The sequence below is a fragment of the Gymnodraco acuticeps genome, unplaced genomic scaffold, assembly GCF_902827175.1.
Source record: "Gymnodraco acuticeps unplaced genomic scaffold, fGymAcu1.1, whole genome shotgun sequence".
Taxonomy (NCBI): domain Eukaryota; kingdom Metazoa; phylum Chordata; class Actinopteri; order Perciformes; family Bathydraconidae; genus Gymnodraco; species Gymnodraco acuticeps.
This window is the reverse complement of record NW_022990158.1, coordinates 1,778,138-1,799,508: the sequence shown is the minus strand read 5'-3', so window position 1 is coordinate 1,799,508 and position 21,371 is coordinate 1,778,138. Positions and strand designations below refer to the sequence as shown.

The window sequence follows — 21,371 nt, the reverse complement described above, 5'->3', positions numbered from 1 at the left end:
CTGGCTATAAGGTATAGTGAGGAGATGCATAACAGTATGTTTCATGAAATAATGATGCCTACAAATGCACAAGACATTTAGATAATTTTTTTTGCTTTGCTTTTTCGTTTATCAGTGACTTTCTCACATTTTAACAGTTTGAATTTAAAATTCAAGCTAATGCTACTATCAATTTCCCACCCACAAACACTCGCCCATCTAAGTTATTGCAGTCATTTTAAATGTAGGATACAGTTTTGGACTTTTGATCTTTAAAGGCCTTCACGCCACCTACATTGTTTTCTATTTATTCCGATGGAGATGATGAGTGTTTCCGTGCAGAAGACTTCTGAAGTCTGAGGTGTAAACCGAACAGCAGGTGCGGACACTAGTCAACACACCGTTTTGTGTTATGTTTCTTTGATGTCTGAACACCTGCACCGTTCAAACAAATACACTTTCAGCTATCGTTTGTCCTAAAAAACAAACAGGTGTGTTACACCGAGTTAAAACAGACAGTAGAAGATCTTTGATCTATTCAGAGAAGTCAGGTGATTTTTAGAAAGGGTCAAATGTACATAAATAGAGGAGTATAAATCCAAGGCACTAAGATTAAGAAGGAACCTAGAGGAGCGGCAGAAAACTGACAGACGGCAGCTTCAGGACTGTGGGGAAAACGTTGCTCTAAATCCAGGTATGTAAACTTGAAAAATCTTGCTTCACTACTCCTGGCTTCATTAGCCGTTACTTTCTTAAGTAAACGCAAATCATGTATAAGAAAATGCATCCATCCTAATTCGAAATGTGTTGTGCATGTTGTTTTAAGGTTTCAATCAAGACTCTCTTCTCTGCCCTACTATTTACATAAAGGTGCCAAGAGAAAATTACAAAATGTAAAAGGATCAATACAAAAAGTAAGGGGCGGGCCAGAAAGAATAAAACTTACACCAAATTTTTATTTTGTCAAGGAATAACTCAATGAACCGTTGTTTCTTCTACAGTAATACTTCAAACAGGTTTTTTCTAACTGCAAAACAAGAAGGTTAGATACAAAGGTTTCATAAATTAAAGAAAAGCTTGTGTGATCAGGTGACAGGAGCTCTACATGTCACAGTCCTGCAACCTGATCAGGTTTGTCTGAAAGTTAAAAGTAAGTTTGAGGAACGACATCAAGTTTAGCATCAGCCCTCCCTGTGAAGTGTCTCACTCATCAGTCTTGTATGAGATTATGAGTATTTAACCAACATTGAAGGACTCTTTTTTTTAGTCCTTCAATTTTTCTCCAAAACCTTTAATCTGATTGGCTTCCCACTTGGCCAGCGTATTTCTGACTAGCCAAGGATGTGCCGTGTGAAGTGTGAGTTTATTGAGACGCCGTCTCAGTTTGTTTGTCAGCAGGGTTACAAAAAAACTACAGGCCAGACTTACATGACATTTAAGGGTTGTAAGAGATGTAAATGTGTCAAGAAGTAACCCATGAGATTAACAGTGGATCCAAATCAAGGAAGCGGATATTAACATGTTCCAGTTTTGTAAACATGGCGAGAAAGTGTGTATCTTGGCCTTTTTATGGGGTCAGAATAACTGAAAGCTAAGTGTTGAGAAGTTGTTTGGATTAACTGTTCTCGAGAAAGACGCAATACCGGAGGCAAAGCAACGGCCTCGCTCCAAATGAGAAGCATTCAAAAAGCTGGAGTCAAGAGCTGCTGGGAACAAGTGGGAACAGCCGAGACATTAATGCACCAGGACTGTTGGATTCGTTGAACCACAAAGCATTATTCATGACCATTGTTAAGGCATTAGTCATGAGTCACTGTTCCTTAACGATTGTACAGGTTTGACCTGTTTATGTATGCTGAATTTAGAATCCTTTCATCAGTGTTGAGATTTGCAGAAGCTACTCTGTGTAGTTATTTGTTTGATTCTTTAATGCCAATTCCAATCACATAGAACATCCATCAGTCCGGGACTCCGTGGTATATTTTTGTTTTTCTCTGGCGCCTTTAGAGCAGCATCATCTCAACAGCTCATTGAATCTCAAAAATATCCCTGTTTATATTTTCAGAAATGATTAATATTACATAGTTGGATGGTTGATCAAGGTTCCTAGTTTCACTGTGAGCTTTCTGGTGTCACTTACAGCTTGTATTGGGAAATAAACACATGTGTTGGTCTTCATGCAGACTACTTCAAAATGTTATTTGGTATAGTACACTTCTGACAATTGCTTATGTCTTTTTTGCGGATTCCCAGTCACTGTTGGTCACATTTCCTTGTCCCATATTCTTTTTGAAATATACAGCAGTGCATGACATTGTGTACCCTGTTTAAGACTCTAAGGAGTTAGTATGTTCGCTTCTGTGAAAGCTTTTTTTTTTTACAGTGAAGTTGCATCAAAGTGCCTCAGATTTACGTTTCCCCATTGGTTTGCTTACTATTCATGCTTGGTCCAAGAAACTGAAGGAATTTTACATCATCTTGGCAACAGGAAACAAAACAGATGACTCAGACAATGAGATAAGCATGTGTTGCCCATGCATACCTGCTCACATGTCATCCTTACATATGGACATATGAACTCCTTTCTACTGCTGATCCCAGACAGATGTAACCTGCTCAAGTGCAGGGTTCAAATGACTACCCAAAAAAAACATCTATCTACAAACATCTCCCCGCCTGAAAGCTCAGTTTCCCAAATATAGAAGTGAAAAATATTTTGTATTTTGAAATGTATCTGTTGAATTCGAAAGTATATTTTTTGCAATTTAGAGAAACAAAAACACGATTTCTCAACCTGTGGGAAAGAGGTCAAGCCACCCCTTTAAAACTGTGCTGCCAGATCACCCCGACGATAAAAAGTGTGCAGTCAAAATATGTTTTCAAATTGTAGGAACCCATATTTCTGCTGCTGTCTAATTCTGTTTCTTGTTTCACCAATTGCTTCCTTAATTCATTTGTTTCAGGTGTGAGAAAGTCCAAACAGGGCAGTGGGTAAAAAATTATTCATTCATCACCCAATAAATTCAGTTGATTTAAAAAACAAAACAAGCAAAGGGTGCACGTTTGGGTTAATGCCTCCGTGAGAGATGAGCTTCTCTTCTTTTCCTTTTGTCCAAAAAGTACTGTTTCTTTTACTTGTCAGTCCAGAGAAGATCAGTCGGGAACAAACCGGAGCAAAAGGTTTAAAGACCTCAGAGCGGACCAGCAGATACTCTGCACTACAGTAAACTCCGACTCCATGCTGATGAGATATGTGTATTCATGACAAAGACAGAGAAAGAAAAAGCGAGAGATTCTACAATGGTTTGCCTGTGTGTGTGTGTGTGTGTGTGTGTGTGTGTGTGTGTGTGTGTGTGTGTGTGTGTGTGTGTGTGTGTGTGTGTGTGTGTGTGTGTGTGTCTAAGTGCTAAGGTCCTCCAGTGGTGCATCTACGACACTCCGTTCACCAGCGGCGGAGCGTCCTGTTTGTCCTTCTTCAGCCCTCGGTCTCTGATGGGTCTCGGGTGGTGATGTCGAGGCGGGCCCTCGCCCCCGGCCATGTTGCCAACCAGGGAGGAGGAAGGCCCTCCTCCTCCTCCTCCTCGCCCCCCTGAGGAGTGCTGCACGCTGCGCTCGTTGTTACCATCCACGCGGATCTGTAGGAGAAAGGAAGTGAGTACAGTCTTACGGCCCGTCCACACTACAGCTTCAAAAAAAGCTTGGAGCTGGGCGTGTCTGAAGCTCGACCAACAACCAATCACATGAATCTCCCGCCCCTGACACATAAGCAGCGGTTTGATTGGCTAGAGCTTGTACTGGCATATGATTTGATTGGCTCCACCGAAAGCTTCATTGCTCAACTTTTGCAGCCTGAAACGCCAGGAAAGCTCCGCTCTGCTTCCCACAATGCAGTTCGGCGAAAAGTGACGTCACCCCATTCAAAGTGAATGGGCAGACGCGTTGGAAACCGTTTTTGAAGCTGTCGAAGCTGTAGTGTGGACGGGCCGTTACTCTTCACAGCTACTCTTCACAGCTACAAGGGCAGAAATATGATCAAATGCATGATCACTAATGAACTGGGACATCGGGTTAAGGCCCTGACACACCAGGCCGATTTCGGCTGTTTTCGTAAGTCGGGAGACGAAGCGTGTCCTGTCGCCCAAACTCAATTTGGTGTGTCCCGCACCGTCGACCGTGACACGCCTTATTTGGACCGCCTGTCCCGATGCATGGCCGATTCAACATGTTGAATCGGCCATGCATCGGGTCTGGCAGTCGGACCAAACAATCACTCTGATTGGCTGTTCAGCTAGCGAATCAGTGCATGAGAAGCGAAACGGAAGTGAGGGACGTAAACAAACGATTTAAGAAGGCACACACAGACTGATATTCATTTTCATCTCATCATGGCGATCTGGAATGACGCAAACGAAGACCTGCTCATCACATTGATCCAGGAGAGGCCAGCTCTGTACCACATCACAGAGAAAAGGTACTCGAACCGAGTAGTGAAAACCGGACTCTGGCGAGAGATTGAAACGCAACTTGGTTTCTCGGGTAAGATTATCTTTTTCATCAATTGAGCTCTTTAGCAGATATTGTTGGCTTTTTATTGTTTGCCAGCGTCCAGTGACGTTAACGTGAAATGTAATTTGTTATTTCAACCTTGTGTTTTGTTGTTATCTTGTTGTTAGCTGTTGCTAGCTGTGCAGTTTGGCACTGCATATAGATATGAATTGGACATGCTAACTAGCCACAATGCTTACATCGTTTATTTGTGTGCTTCAGAGAAAGAGCTGAGGAAGAAGTGGGATTATCTGCGAACCCAGTACACCCGGTACAAGAGACTTGCCCCTTCGGGTAGTTGTGGAGCACCAAAGACGGGCAGACAGCAGTGGATCATAACCAGGATGCAGTTTGCACACGCTATTTGTTGTTGTTTATATCACGCAGTCTGTTCTTCTTCTCTGTCTTCCGGTTGTTGCCTATTTTTAATGACGAATACACACTACTGAATGCACTGAAGTCTTTGCGGTGTGTTCCCGCGCGACACATGGCCAAGACGCAGGAGAACACGCGACGCAACAGCCGACGTCGGCGAGTCCTCTGGTGACTGCTTGGTGTGTCAGGGCCTTTAGACCACATCACCCCTGTTTTAATCTCTCTTCAATGGCTACTTGTCTGTCTTAGAATTGATTTTACTGATTCATTTTAAAGCTCTTGTCTTTCAAATCACTTCTTAAAACTCATCTCTGTATTAAAGCTTTTAACCCAGAGGTCGCGTTAACCGAATATATTCCGTCTATGACGGAATTCTTTTGACAATGACGGAAAAATCTGAAAGCAGTCCGTCATTTTGACGGATTAGAACAAACTCAGAACAGCGCCAAAGTTTCCCCGCAGCAAGGCTCCGGTGTTATGCCCTTATGTCGTTTCCAGACCTAACTATGCCGTACAAATCATTGAAATGTCTGGGAGTTTATGCTTTACGCTGTGGCGCGCTCCCGCGAGGTGCAGTGGGCATGCACAACACGGCATAACACCGGCGCTAATCCCCCCCCCCTCCCCCCTCGTTGACAGTTCACGAGCGTGCTCTCCCCCCCCCCCCCCCCCGTCAGTTGTGTACAGACCGACGGGTAATAATGGATTTTGACGGAAATTTTACGATCCTGTCCGTCAAAATGACGGGCAGCGAAAAAGTCTAGCGCAACCTCTGTTTTAACCTATAATGCCACTACTTGACTTTTTCTATTTTGATTGTTGTTGCTAATGTCGAGAAGTTGTGTATTTTACGGGCTGGGGATTGTTGACCTCATGATCTGTTGCCGCCTGAACGGCACTTTGTTTGGAAAAGTGCTGTATAAATAAAGTTATTATTATTAAGAGCCCTAAAGTAGAAATGATGACGGCTGTTAGCTTCTTTGATAGCTGCTTTTATTGAATGCTCCAGGGATTATATTTTTCTAGATCGATCCGGAATTGCCGTGGATCCTTCAACAAAATACCGGCAATTTGTTATGATTTGAAAATCTGGCCTATGGCAAACAAATGTTTCCGATACATACACTTTCTTAAACGTAAATGAAATTGCCAGAAGTATGCCGCTTCCTGTGTGCTAACGGTAACCAGATCTCCTCCTGCTAATTCAAAAATGGATTTGTGGTCACAATGTAGCAACACCAGGGATCGGTGACTTCAGAGCATTAACCAGGGTTCTTACACCTTTTCCAAAGTCAAATTCAAGCACTTTTCAAGCATTTTCAAGGTGCATTTTCCAGCTTTTCAAGCATCTTACAGCTGTTGTAAATTACATATTTATATACACATACTCAAATGATTATTTCCCTACCTCACATTAAATCAGATGTTCTTTATGCTATAAACAACCAAACGTGTGTTTCGTGATAGCCTTCTACACGAGGATGAAAAATTAAAGAAAAGAAAACTAAGTTTAATATTTCAAAATGAGTGACCCATCTGTATGTCCCATATAACCTGTCTGAGCCGATATAAAACAATCAGCCAAATACATTTTCAATACATTATTGATTACTATTTTTGAGGTACTTTTAGGTTGGCAGTCAAGTCAAGTCAGAGGTACATGGTGTACTTCTACTCCACTACAGTTCAGAGGTACATGGTGTACTTCTACTCCACTACAGTTCAGAGGTACATGGTGTACTTCTACTCCTCTACAGTTCAGAGGTACATGGTGTACTTCTACTCCTCTACAGTTCAGAGGTACATGGTGTACTTCTACTCCACTAAATGTATTTAATACCTTTAGTTACTTCACAGATCTGGATGAATGATGTGAAATATAATCAAGTGTTGAATCAGACTTTAGTTCCACCTGGAGTAAATTCACAAGCTACCCTGCAGTATACAAAGTCATTCAAACTAGCTGCACCTTTACCAGCTTTGAGAACACTTTCATGATCAATCATTAGAAAACATATCATATTATGAAATGGACCAATCTGCTCAATCACTACTTTTACTGTCGCTACTTTAACTATATTTGGATGAGAATACTTTTCTACTTTCACTTGAGGAATATTTTGAATGCAGGACTTTTACTGTGACAGAGTATTCCTACACTCTGGTACTTCTACTTTTGCTAAGTACAAGATACAGTAAAGTAAGTACAATACCTGAGTACTTCTCCACCTCTGGTAGTGTATTAGTCTGAATTGTAGCCACAAAATCACGCAGAGCTGCATAGAAATAGCCTCACAATGGTAACAAGTGGAAAATAATATTTACAAATGTGTACAATGATTTGTAGGTAATGCTACTCAAGACACCTGACTTATACATCTGCAAAGGAAGACTGTGTTCATTCTACAATTACATGGGATTAAAGCAACATGTAGTTTTACTTGTATAATACTTCAATTTTATATAAAGACAGTTTGTTTTCATCTGTTTTCAATTAAACAAAGTCTTGGCTTTCAGAATATTAAACTTGTTTCGGCAAATTCAGATGATAAATACAACTTTGAAGCGTCGGCATAATTACAAGCGGAGAACTGAGTAACTTAACGTCACAGCAGGCATAACAACAGCCGGTGTTTCTTGTGAGTGTTCCCCGGTACACAAACACAATACACACAAACACACTCGCGAGCTTCCCCCAGACCAGTAATACAAACGAAAATGTGTCTTCGGGTCAATGTGACTGATTTCGATAGATCAAGTCACATTTGGTTTAGGCACGAAACATACTACCAGTAGAAATACATTGCTTTCAAAATCGCTCTGTGTCGAATCAATAGATTATATTTCGTGACTATAACACGAAATGCCGTGAGTGCTTCATCCTCTGAACACCACAGGATGGCGACTGTAACGCACATAACATAGGTACGCTCCTCTGAAATGATTGTCCCCTGCAATTATTATTATCCCTCAATCGAGTTCGCTATTCAGCTTGCTAACGTTAGCTTAAACAAACGTAACATGCAACGTTAGCCTAATCTAAAATGCTCTACTACGGCGTACCTTTCATGTGGCTCGTCAGCGCAGACTCTCTCATCGTTATGTTTGCAAACTTTGCAGGAGGCTACTCGTGGGCTTGACCCTCGTCTTAGCCATGGCTTGTATTTGTCTTCTGCTAGCCAACGCTCGTTGAAACTGCAACCTCCTGGCACAGTCATCTATCACTCATCAGAATGCCCAGGTCACATGTAACACAAACACTTGCAGGTCGCGCGCATAACGCGGGAAGGCCGCAGCGGAGCTGTTTTAGAAGCGAAGCAATTATTTTTCTTTTAATCTAAAAAGCGAACTATTCAGTCAGACAGCAATTTATTGTAAAAGTAAAGCATTTACATTTTCAAGCACTTTATCTCAATTTCAAGCACCATTCCCAAAATTCAAGCACTTTCCCAACCTTGAAAACACCACGTCAAATTTCAAGCATTTTCAAGGATTTCAAGCACCCGTACGAACCCTGATTAACACTTGCAATCACATCATTTTATCGAATATGGACCGGCCGATTGGCGAGTGTGTGTGTGTGTTACCTGTAGAGTCTCTTCCTGCGCTCTGGTCTTGGGGTCTCTGATGTGACGAGGCCTGGGCTCGCTCCACTGCATGTCGTCACCTAAACCAGAGCAGACAGCTCCTGAGTCTCATCTCAGAGGTGACAGTAAACAGCTTGCAGCTTGAATTTGTGTCATGATGATTTGTGTCAGGGGAAATGTTTGCTTAATGTTGATCTCCTTGAAAAGCAAACATTCAAAATGAGAAATCATTGGCAAAGGGAGTCTAAAGGGTTCTCATTATCCAACTCATTTTCATTCTTATGGATATCATTTATGAATGAGTGCATACCTTTATACCCTGCTCTTCCTCTCCCCCCTCGTCCCCGCAGCCCTCCTCCGCCTGGTCTCCTCCTCCCATCTGTCCGCCTGGGCAGGGTCCCGCCTCCTGTCATCAGCTCTTCGGTGGGGGCCAGCGACCAATCACTGAGCTCGTCTTTGTGGTCCGACTCCGTCTCAGAAGCGTTGGATGCCTCTGAGTTGGTGCCTGAGGGGACGGAGTACATCAGTCAGACCTAATTTAAACTACCGTGGAAAATCACCGTCCGAATAATTGTTTTGTTTTAAAAGAAAGTCACCTCCTGGGGAAGACCTCTGACATGTGGTACCTATAGCTTTAGCTGGGTGATCTCATGTACTTTCCAATGAAGACAATTATAATTCAATTCACTCTATGTAGTACCTGAGGCGAAGGCCGCTCCTCCTCCTCTCCGCCCTCTGCCACCTCTTCCTCCCCCTCCTCCGTAGGGCTTCCCTCCAGCTCCTGCTGCTCCTCTCCCCATCCCCATGCCGTTATCGAACACGTAGGTTTTGTCTTTGATGTTCCGGGGCCCCGTCCCTCCTCCACCCCCTCCACCTCCGATCTGTCTCAGCTGCTCATCGATCTGAAGACGCTCCAGACGAAGCTGATCCACTTCCTGTGGACAATAGTTTAACAAAAAATTTATTTGGTATGATTGCACCGGATTAATAGCCTGCAGTCGTACCGGGGGCACTAGTTTACTTCTATATTAATAAGCAGATAAGTGGCTTTTGGGAAATAAATCAGAAGGCTATTGTTATTTAAATGTGAAAATACATATATAATCATCATTTCATAGCTATTGCTGCAATGCCTATATTTAATTTCACTATGTATACTGAACATCCTTGAAATAAAAAGATGTTTGACAGAAAGAGCGAAATTCTAATTCATTTATAGCCGTAGCTAAAGGTTGTGAACCGGCTCAAACATACAAATAATTCAGTCACATAATATCTTATGTTAAAGCACAAATAGTGACCTTAAGGTAGTTAAGGTGATAGTCCAGTAGAACTGTAGCGTTGGAGATGCTCTCCTTGGTCCCCACAAATACAAATGGCACCATTCCCTGAAAGAGAGAGGTTCAGGAAGAAACATTTTATTTTCAATTTGATCTATTCTCAAATGATGCATACTATCAGTAATAAAGATAAATGAATCACAACCATAGTGGGTAGGATTGTTAGCATTGAAGAGGTGTGTTCTCACTGACCTCGTCTATAGCTGCCGCTGCTGCTGCTGCGGCCGCTGCTGCTAGGGGCTTCTTGTCGTTATCTGGCTCAATACGAACTCGAACCACCCCAGACTTATCCACCACCTCCTGGATCAGCTTGCCGTTTTTGCCAATCACCTTCCCTGTAAAAGAAAACAACATCATCATCATCATCATCATCATCATCATCATCATCATCATCATCATCATCATCAGGGACAGTGGTAGGACTGTCTGCTTCTTAAATGAAATCTAGTTACCGCATTAGTGATCTCATTGTCTCAGTTCAGGGATTTTTCTCACCTACTAAGTTCCGGGGAACTTTGATGACATCTTCAGAGAACTCCAGGAAACACCTCGCCAGACGGACAGCCTCTTGGTCCTAAAGTAAATAACAAGCTTACAATTGACAAATCCTAATATCCATAAATATTAACGTTTTGGTCTGGTGGCCATTTGAGCTGGCTTTTAGTGTTAAACTTGTGTTTTATGTTACATGATTGTCATTATGGATATTGTCAAAGCTTTAAAGGTCCCATCATAGACTTTTCCGGTTATTACCCGTCCCCTTGTGTGTTATGTAGCTTGTTCTGCATGTAAACGGTCTGCAGAGTCACAAACCCTCAAAGTACACCCTGTAGGGAGTAAAACTCTAACACAGAAAATACCTGTCTGTGCTGCCCCAGAACGCCTCGTTGGACATTTCTCTTTTTCCATTTGTTTCTTCTGGGACAGTTAGACGTCACTCTAGACCAAATGGACCAATCCGCGGAGCTCCGCACACACACACACACTGGTTGCTAACGAACGCCATTGTAACACATAATCACTGATGTCCAGCTGTAACGGTGGTTGACTATTCAGAACAGAGTGGGCGAGCTGACCAATCAGAGCACAGTGGGCTCACAGAGAGGGGGGGGGGGGGGGGGCAGGAGCTCCAACAAGCCGTCTAGGACAGACAGTGAATACACATGCTATACAGCAGTGGTTCCCAAAGGGTGTGCCGTGAGGCAAGTCCGGGTGTGCCGTGAGATTTTGTGACAACCATACGTTATTATTGCAATATACAACTACACAACAAATACTTTAACTAATTACTTTTTAATTTACTATATCAGTACTTTGTAGGTTTATATGTACGTAATCTGCGCGACTTGCGCGTCCACATCTCCACGTGCAGTGCTGCATAAACATGGCTGAGTCAGCGATAACTCTCGAGGGGTGGAGGTATGCCCATTACTTTGAGTCCTCCGAAGAATAGACAGGAATGTGACGGTGAGGTGCAAACTGTGCCCAGGCCAGAAGCTGTTATCCACTGCTGGAAACACCACGTGGTCAAACCTCAACAAGCACCTGCAAAGAACACATGCTCAGGTGAAGCTACCGCACACGCTATTTGTTGTTTATATCACGCAGTCTGTTCTTCTTCTCTGTCTTCCGGTTGTTGCCTGTTTTGAATGACAAATACACACTACCGCCGCCTGCTGGTAAGGAGAGTTATTGCCACTCACGCATACGCAGTTTGTACGTGCTCGGCGAGTATAGTAACGAATTACTTTATGTAGATAGTTACGAAGTAGTGTAATATATCGGCAAAATATTTACAATAGCACATGTTTCAATGCTGATTGCTGAAATGTTACATTTATAATTTGTAGTTCAGGACCATGCAGTGCAGCTTCCTTGCATTGACAGTTCTCTGTGCTGAATTTCTGCTGAGTTTCCTTTGCCTCATTTTTAATGTTGTGACCTGTCTGGTTTAAATGAGTGTGTTGCTGCTTTGATGAAGCCTAATTTGATAAAGTTTCAAATTAATTTCTGAAATATTTCGTTAATAAATATTTCATGAGTAATATAGTTGTCTTTGTCACATTTTATTTGGCATTAGTAAATAATTATGCACATTTACAGATATTTGACATGATATGAGTGATAACACGTGTTATAAGGGCTATTTTGCACAATAGGTGTGCCTTGAGATTTGTACTTGTCCTTTGGTGTGCCTTGGGCACAAAAAGTTTGGGAACCACTGCTCTACAGAGATGCTGTATGAGAAACCAATGTGAGTTTGGAACATTGAACAATGTAAATCTATTCTAGTAGACCTCAACAATGGAATTATGATCAGTAGAAATGGCCATGACATGGGACCTTTAAATAAGAAAAATAATATCAATTTATTTTTTAAAGAACAGTACATTTATATTCAAATACACAACCATTTGTAATTTTTTAGAGTAAAAAGAAAAACCCATTAATGTGATTCAATGCAAAAAACCTTGAATAAGCTATTTTATAAATATAGTTAAACACAATTGTTCTGACTTTTTACAGGTCCTCATTCATTGAGACTATTAATTAGTTGAAGTCTCGTTTTGAGCAGGATAGACGCTCAAAGGGTACAAATGGGGAAGGGTCCGTGGATTTTAGGTTTATGGTGTTTTGACAGATATTTCTTGTGTTTATTACTTAGATTTATAACGGATATACAATTTAGCATTATTTAGCGTCCCTACACTCTTTACTAAGAAGGTCATTTCCATCAGTTTGTCAGTGTATTCATGTTGCATAGAGGCACCCTACCTCTCCGTATATGTGGAAGGTGCACGTCTCCTCATCCAGATCTATGTTAGTGACCCCGGGGACTTTGCGCGCCTGCTGAATGTTGGCCCCGTGAGTCCCGATGGCCAGACCCATGAGATCATCGCGGACCACAAACTGTTCGTGGAACCGTGACGCCAGCTGTCTGGAACTCTGAAGGATACATAACCGGAGGGTCAAACAAAAACATGAACAAAAAGAAAAGAACTGAGTAAGGTTGTAAGGATGTAAGATGTTCAAATCAAAGTACAATCATTTTCTCAGAACATGGTCAAAGGAGTGTTAACCAAATTAAAAACCTGGTTTAATAAAATGCATGGAACTATATTATGTTGTACAATTATAACATATTTAGCTGTGTGCACAACAGTGGAGCCAGACTTCTCCTGTGTGGCTTTAACTCAAACTTTCCCTCACTTCCAAAGTAAGCAAACGTACACATTATGACCGGTTATATCCCTATAGCTGAGTAAGTAGCTATGAAATGATCAAATATACACATTCATACAAGGACACAAAGATTTGAAGTTGCCTCAATCCGTGAGCCTTATTATTTTGTGTGTGTGTGTGTGTGTGTGTGTGTGTGTGTGTGTGTGTGTAAAGCTCTACCTCCAGCTGTCGGTTGGCCTCTTCGTTCCTCAGCATGAGTGACAGTTTGGTGCGGAGGCTCCTGAAGTGCATGTCACTCATCATGTTGGCCCGCCTTGTCGTGACCTCATTCACCGACTGCAAGAACAACCAGAGGATTTCATGTCTAAATCATGTTGGAAGTCACAGAGAGGGACAGACTGTATCAATGTTGTGTTCTTCAATAAATATAATGTTTGACGAACCAAAATGACCAGCTGCTTTTTCTCCGAGTCGTAGGTGACATCGAACGCTCCGACTGCCTTTATAAAGTCTTTGTGGGCCGACTCCTTGGAGCACCTGTCAACACAGAGAAGAACAAATGATTCATGTCAACTGAAAATATACAAATGTAGCCCAATCATAGCTATTAACTACGAATCACAATCAGAAACAGGTTTATTACCAGGTAGATTAACACATATGAGGAGTTTGGTGTACAAATAAAATATAGATAGAAAACTATTTGAAGAAAACTAAATATAGCAGTATTTACATTGAATATGATTGAAATTGGAATAAATCATGCACAGGCTTACAATATAAGAGTTTGATGCTTATGTTTACAGGTTTCCCACAAGAAACATACGGTAATGTTAAGCCACGGCACAAGGTTCTTTTTTATATTACCATATTTGATTCAATATGCTCCTTAGATATCTTTTTGTATTGTTATTTTCTCCTTATAGCATTAGAAGCACCTTGAGATGACGTTGTTTTTAAAGTGTGCTATATAAATGAAATGTATAATTATTACTATTTATTATATGAACTTACATCTGCCGTAGATCCTCAGGAACATCCAGTCTGATCTTGATGAAGGTGGATTTGGTGGCTGGTTTATTCGGGTTGACTGGCCGTAACCGCTCCAGCGTCACTATCTCATTTAGTGTCGCGTCGCATGCAGCGTACTCTATTACGTAAAACTAGAGATATATGGAGACAAGGATTATGTCAGATCTATATTTGAACTTTTTGAAAAGCAGAACGGGAAAAAAATAAACCGTCTTCGAAAGACTGAGCCTTACCTCTCCTTTGACCATGCGAACCTTGGCCAGCCACCATCCACATGGCTCCTTGTCGTTAGCCCTGGAATACACCTGGAAACACACACGGTACATTTCACACACTTTCCCACTTGTTTGCCAACCAGAGACGATCAAAATGAAAGGCATCCGGCACAATGGTAGCAAATACACAAATGGAATCAAAAGAAGCTAGCTCATTTCTTAGTCATCATTTTGAAAAGGTTGTTTAAAGCTAACAACTTGAGAGGCCGTATGAATATATTCAATGTCAAAGAATTAACGATTTACTTGTATGAGCATTATGAAGTGAACAAATTATGATTTTTGAGAAAGAGCAACATTCAACTATATTCAGGTTTAGATATCAGTTTTCAATTTGAATACTCAACCCTGAGATTATATATACATTTCAATTATTATTACAAAAACAGCAATAAATTGTGTTTCTTTCAATCTTTGCAAAACATACTAAATATAAAAATCAAGAAAGTAGCAGAACAACAAAGTTGATTTGTCGGCGCCATCTTGAGTAGCGTCCCAGTGGCCTTATTTGTGCCGGAGGACCGAGGATCGAGGAACTACCAGACCATCCTCCGGTGAAATCCTCATACACTCGCCCCGCCCCCTTACTGTGTATCGCTCACTGATTGGACGATGCAGCGCATGCACTGATCTGGCTGCTGTCAGACGATCAGCTGTGCCGCGTCATCACAAAGGGATGACGCTCCGGAGGAAACGACGTCCCATTGCTCTTAAAACTCATTTCCCTGCTTCTCGTGGTTTCCTTGCGTCCCTCCATGCTTCCCTGGTGGGAGGGACTAGTCGCAGGGAAACGACGCAAGTGAGGGAAGCAAGGATTCCATTTAACCGAAGTGAGACGCAGCCATGATGACAGGTTATAAAAATATAAACTAATTTTTGTGAACCAAAAGATCAGAGTTCATCGACTCCTCATTTCCAACTACAGGTACTTTCCCATGAGCCTTAGCAGTCTGTTTGGCCTACAGAGCAACATGTTATTCCAATAGAAATATTCCCTTGCAATCCAACTAGACCGTCTCTGCTTTCTTAATAAAACCCTAAATGATGCCATATTCATTTCTGAAACAGTGGTCAGAGTATTTAAATCAGTCTCACCTCGACCTCATCGTTCTCATTGATATCCTTGCAGAGCCCTGTTGGAGGAGGGAAACGAACATCCTGGAACGGGATCTGGCGCTCTGGCTGCCAACTGGGACAGACATGGACATCAAATCAGCATTCATTGGCAAAAATGTCCCTTTTTACAGAATATTATTTGATGTTGTGTAAGCGCATTACTCACTTGTTTTCAAATGCCACTGTGACCGCTCCTTCGTGAACGTCCTTCACAAAGGCCTGCAAGAATCACAGAAGATTAGAGATCACAAATTAGAATACACAGGGTATGCATAGATAGACACTACAGCTTTATCCTGGCATCAAGCATGTAAAAGCATTACACTTCTGCCCCCAATGCCTGACCCAACCCAAAAGCTTTTAGCGAGGAACAGCCCAAATGATTGCCTTTTGGCTTGTTTCAGGTTTGGCTCTGTCCCTCTCTGGTTGTACACTCATTCTGTTTCCATGTGTGTCAAGTGTTACAAGTAGGACATGCAATGCCTAGAAGGTAAAGAGAGGAACGGAGAGCCTAGTCTGCGGGTTGCTTAGCCTGCCAGGCTAACAGTCAGCGACGGATGAAATGAAGCTTAACATTCCAAAAAGAGAGCTTCACAAAAACAGAAACGGTTGAGAGAAAGCGTTTCCGTTGCACTTCCTGTACCTGTGGCCTCATTTATAAAAGGGATATACGCTCAATGACGGCGTTATAAATGAGGCCCCAGGCCTGTATACAACTACTCCATGATTATGACTACTTGAATCGTCTTGTTCAACAACAAAAGTTCTCATACATCCATACTTAAATGACCATGAGGAAAAGGACGTTACGTCACAGAAGTGGTTTTTTATATTGTGCTTCAGAGATATCTACATTCAACACCAAACTCAATATTAAAAAACTTGAGGATAAATATGAGGCAGAGAGCATACATAGTATTGTTTCACTAGTTTCTAATGAGAAGAGAGCATATGCACCCAGCATCTATTTTCATAGCGCTTTGATGATTTTGCGCTGCCACTCAAAATGCTTCAAGTTCAATATATTCTAATTGTTTAACTGTAAATAATGCGCACCAACCAGCACTTTTTTGCAATATGGATAGTAAGTATTTGCTTACCACAACTACCACAATTACTTGTCTTTTTTACGGCAAGTCGGCTTACATTCTGACCAAAGACCTGACCTACAATCAAGAGAAATCAATCATTTGGGTACAACCCAGAAGTTGCAGAATCATGCAAATACATGAATTTGATATGCTTATCTACTTCAAGTGCTGGATTTACAGACATTAAGAGAAAGAAAGGCGTTCTCATTTTATTATTCTTTTTGTTATGGGCCAAGGCGCAGTCCAAGGTGATGCATTTTGAGTCTGCCATTTGTAACGTGTAGTTGTTCCTAACAGCCAACAGGTGTCCAGGCTTGTGATCTAACTATAATGCAATGAACTGTATTACACTTATTTCAAGAGAGCCGCTGGCATTTCAATGAAAAGACTCAGAGACTGACTTGTATCGAAGCACCTTAGTTTGCATCACAGCAATGTTTCTCTGCAGAAAGTCAAACCCTGTAGAATGAAGTACAAACCAAAGAGCAGTTCAGACTGGTTACCTGGCTAGCTCTCCAGCAGCAAAGGTGCAGCAGTTGGCAAAGTGCCATTCATGTGAAGTGAGGATTGAAGACAGTACATGTTGTGGATGCTGTTAAACTAATCATTGGTTAGTTGCCTTTTAGAGCTGTCATTTGAGCACCTGCTAAATAATAAAACAATATTCAAAGTGTATGCCACAAATGAGAGATTGTACCACACCCAACTAACAGAGCAAAGTCCATTCACGGCAGACATTTAACTTGTCTTAAAGCCAGTGGACATATTTTTGAGAAAGGACTTTTTTTTATTTGTAATAATGTCCCTGTATTTGTTTTAAGGTGCAGATTTCCTTTCACATTTCAAACTATTCAGCTGGCATTGAATGCAGCACCCACAAAGAACATTGCTACAGTACCGTGTTTGCAGGCCGACTCAACACTGAGTCATTACACTTCAAAAAACGTTTTGGATTGTTGTATTGCACGTTCATTCTAGTCATATTCATTACATAAGGCTGGCAGCAACAAAGCATCTACTGTCTCAATACATGAGACCAATCACAATGCTCTGCAGCCAAACAGGTAGAGCTACAGTTTGCCTTTATTATTCATATGTTGGAATGCTGTTCAAACGGAACGGGTACGAGATGGTGCCATTTTATTTATATTTACCAACTCTGGTCTTTTACCAATGCTACATTTTTTTCAATGGCTATGGTTATTGTTTTTTTTATTCATGTTCAGGTTTTCCAATCATATTTTAGTTTCCTTCCTCAAGTCTTTTTGCTGTCCTATTTTCTCCTCCATCCCCAGTTCAACCATTCATAAAGCAGGCAATCCCCCCCATCAAATACAATATTTTGATCTCATAGAAAATCTGACTTGTATCCGATACTGTTCATCATATCATCCCAGGGTTTCCCACACATAGACTATACTTGGGCGGGCCGCCCAGGTATATTAACGGCCGCCCAAGTATATTTCGCGACCCATTTAGTTTTTTTTTATACATTTTAAAAAAAATATTTTTATTTTTTATTTTTCCGTGACCACGACGCCATCTGCGATCGATTAACTTGTAGACAATGATCCCTCGCTCCCTTGCTCTGATCTTGCCTCCTTCTGGCCTGTTAAGTGGCCTGCCTCACACAGGGTGACTGGCTGTCCACATGATGTGGCCTGCCGACATGGCCACTGTCATACAGATCATAAATCAAAGCCCTTGATTGGTCTCTGTGTGTCATTCAAGCTCGGGATAACCTCAGCTCAGGTGAGGTAAAGGACTCTCTGAGTGTTTAGATAGTTAACTTAGTCTAAGTTCTCAGTGGGTCTCAAACGGTGTGGTCACCATTTATGTAAACACATATTTCCATTTGAGAGGGTAGTGATTGGTCTAATGGATAGTGAGGTGGGCTGAAGATCGGAAGGCTGTGAGTTCAAATCCCGCCAGGAACACCACCACTAGTGTGCCCTTGAGTAAGGCACTTAGCCCTTAGTTACTCCAGGGAGAATGTCCCTGTAATCGGTCTGTGATTAGTAAAATATGCATGAATAAATAAATAAAAAGTTAACTAGGTGAAAAAAGGTAAGATACACTTTTAAAACTTGTTGAGAGAAAACTAGTCTTTGCTGCTGCCTCAAAGAGGAGCAGGGGGAGAGGAGGGAGAGGGGGGAGAGGAGGGAGAGGAGGGAGACAGGAGAGGCTGATTCAGGAGCACATACACTCACAACTATAAATGAACCAAAACTAAATTAATAAACAAGTTTCAGTGTTTTTTTCATATTGGAAATGGTATGTTATTGGTTATGGCCTTGATTTTATGATTATTGAAATGTATACAGTTCTGTTTAATATAGGTGTTTCCATAGATCTAGTCTCTTTATTTTCCCCTCAAAATGCACCAGATTGATGCATTTAACTCTAAAATAAAAAATAAAATCTTACCGGGGGGGGGCATGCCCCTGGACCCCCCTAGAGGATTTGAGGTCGACCCCCACTAAAAATCACATGGATAGGTTCCTAAATACATTAATAAATACATTTATTTTTTTAAATAGTAACCCATTTCCATATGTTCATGTGTGGGTAGTAGATTTAAACTATAGGGCTGTCACTATAGGCCCTACCTGTACCTGTACCTGTACCTGTACCTGTACCTGTTCGCTCTGCCATCACGTGAAGGGTCTGCTAACAAGCGACCAACAGAAAGGTTAATGTGGTTGCACGTCACCTCAACCCCCCCCCGCTACCACCACCCCCCAAAGTATATTTCAGATCTGTGGGAAACACTGGCAGTTAATGGACCAGCACCAGAGGCGTTCCCATACACACAGGCGTTGGAGCTGTTCTTCATGAAATCCCAGAAGGATGAAGTGCTCTGACAAACAGTGCCATCTTTGCGCAAAATGATTATACCGGAATGAAAAGTCAATAAATAATGGTGTTAAAACTTTTTTTTTTTTTCGCGCACCCCCCCCCCCCCCCCCCCCCCCCCCCTTGCCACCACCCGCCCAAGTATATTTCATATCTGTGGGAAACACTGCATCCCCTGTATCTCTGCTCAGGGATCTATGAGTGGAACCTGAGCACAGCCTTGCAACAATACCAGCTCTGATCACATTCTTCCAGTCTGTGGTATAACGTAACCAATTACCAACTTGATCAGACGTTACTTGTTGACTCTTGCCTTCAGAATAACATCGCAACTCTTACCAGCCGCTTTATAAATGTAATGTATTATTATTACACATAAAGGGAGCATAGGGGGAAGGCAAAACAACCCCCATGTTTGCTGTTACCCTGAGTTAATTGAGCTCGCTGTTAGTATTAAAAACACAAATCAAGACCGAATGTTGGCACCTGTGCCTCTGCAAACAACCAACTACCATCACTTGACATATAACTCAAGATTGCGTCAACATGACTAATACTGTATCAATTACACTGGTTTAGCAACATCATCATCAACAGCAATAACACACATATTCAACTAGCAGCATTGATGTTCTGGGGGCATCTTCACGCTAGCTTTGTTTACAGGCTTCAGCCTCCGCCGGACAGAAGCACTGAGGCCCGGGGATACAAGCAGGTATCTTTCCGCTAACGTTAGTCCGGCAACACTGCTGCATGTTAGCGAGCGTCAGGTTTATGCATGGTGTGTTAATGACATGATAAAGCAAAAAGTCACAAACTTACCTTATAAAAGGCCCCACTTGTTCCCCTCACTTCCACGACTAATTCCTCCATGACGCAAGTTACTACAGCTTGCTAGCTAGCTAACTACCGTTACCGATGTTAGTAGCTAGCTAGCTAGCTGGCTAGCCTGACGCTAGCCAAGGCAGAGTTTGCTATCGGTGGCTTTGCTAGCTAACCAAATAGCCTGCAAAGATGCAAAAAAGAGGCCACGATAACTGTATGTGACCGTAGTGGTGTTTCTCGTTTTACACCGTCTACGAATCTTCCGTTTCGTTCGTGCAAATTTGCAATTCCGGATGTGTGGTAGATCAAAGGCGAGTTGTGTAGCAGGCTGTGTTAGCTTGCACTAGCTAGTTATGTTAATGATATGTGATTAGTGGTGGAGCAGCTACTGCTTCTCTCCATGTGACGTCTCCGCTTCTTCCTCTACGGAAATCTGAGAATGGCTACACTCATTTGAGCCTATGCTGCTCTCCACAGGTAACAAATAATACATTTTAAATAAAGAGTTTTCAGGGCACATAGAGACTCTTTGTATAGGTTTCAATGATCTTGTCTCAGTAATAGAAATATATATTTTATATTTCTGGAAAATTAATCTGAAGATGAAATGGCAGTTGTCTTTATACTGTATTACACCTCAACTCAAATCAAAACGAGTTAAAAATTAAAGCTACAGTAGTAATTGATTCTGAGGAAAAATATTTATTTTACGCGAGCCCTGAAGCGCAAGAGAGAAAACAATGATTGTAATCCATTTTCTGAGTCTGGTGTACATTGTAATTTCTCCTTTGTTTATGAGCAGGTGGGAAAAACTGTAATTCCATTTCATTTGAGTAATTGAGTTCTAACAGCAGAATAGCTCTGATTAAAATACATTTCTAACCAAAGGAAATACATGACAGTAATGTTACATAACCTACTTACAAACAACATAAAGTTCATTTTGCTTGGAGTGCTCACATAAATAAAGACTCCCCTGGAAGAAACCACGAGTGCGTTAAATCCCATTTAAAACCTGGGTTAGGCGTACACTTCAGCCTCTTGTGGCCGACAAGAGTATTTCAACAACAAATCTGACTTTCCCCATATGCCTTTGTCATGATATTTGGCTGCTCAACCTCATTATCTATCACTTTGGAAAAACAAATAGCAAAACCCCACAGCATT

The 21,371-nt window shown here is 41.6% G+C and overlaps 1 protein-coding gene across 1 annotated transcript; it reads right to left on the bottom strand.

The window, feature by feature from the left end:
• Nucleotides 1-915: 915 nt before the first annotated feature.
• Nucleotides 916-20,617, bottom strand: fmr1 (FMRP translational regulator 1). Its single transcript, XM_034217407.1, has 15 exons — nt 20,202-20,617; nt 15,599-15,651; nt 15,412-15,505; nt 14,275-14,346; nt 14,024-14,172; nt 13,453-13,546; nt 13,229-13,345; nt 12,602-12,772; nt 10,322-10,400; nt 10,019-10,161; nt 9,788-9,874; nt 9,187-9,421; nt 8,797-8,991; nt 8,487-8,566; nt 916-3,614 (listed from the first exon to the last, which is right to left on the bottom strand). The coding sequence occupies exons 1-15, from the start codon at nt 20,250-20,252 to the stop codon at nt 3,408-3,410; spliced, it is 1,827 nt and encodes a 608-aa protein (XP_034073298.1). The 5' UTR covers nt 20,253-20,617; the 3' UTR covers nt 916-3,407.
• Between the last annotated feature and the right edge of the window lie 754 nt (nt 20,618-21,371).

Coding starts and splice junctions, on each gene's coding strand:
- fmr1 (XM_034217407.1), bottom strand. CDS start 20,252: ATGGAGGAATTAGTCGTGGAAGTGAGGGGAACAAGTGGGGCCTTTTAT. Junction 13,547..14,023: donor CCTGAGGATCTACGGCAGAT/GTAAGTTCATAT, acceptor CTGTGTTGACAG/GTGCTCCAAGGAGTCGGCCC. Junction 10,401..12,601: donor CCTTCCACATATACGGAGAG/GTAGGGTGCCTC, acceptor TATTTACTTTAG/GACCAAGAGGCTGTCCGTCT.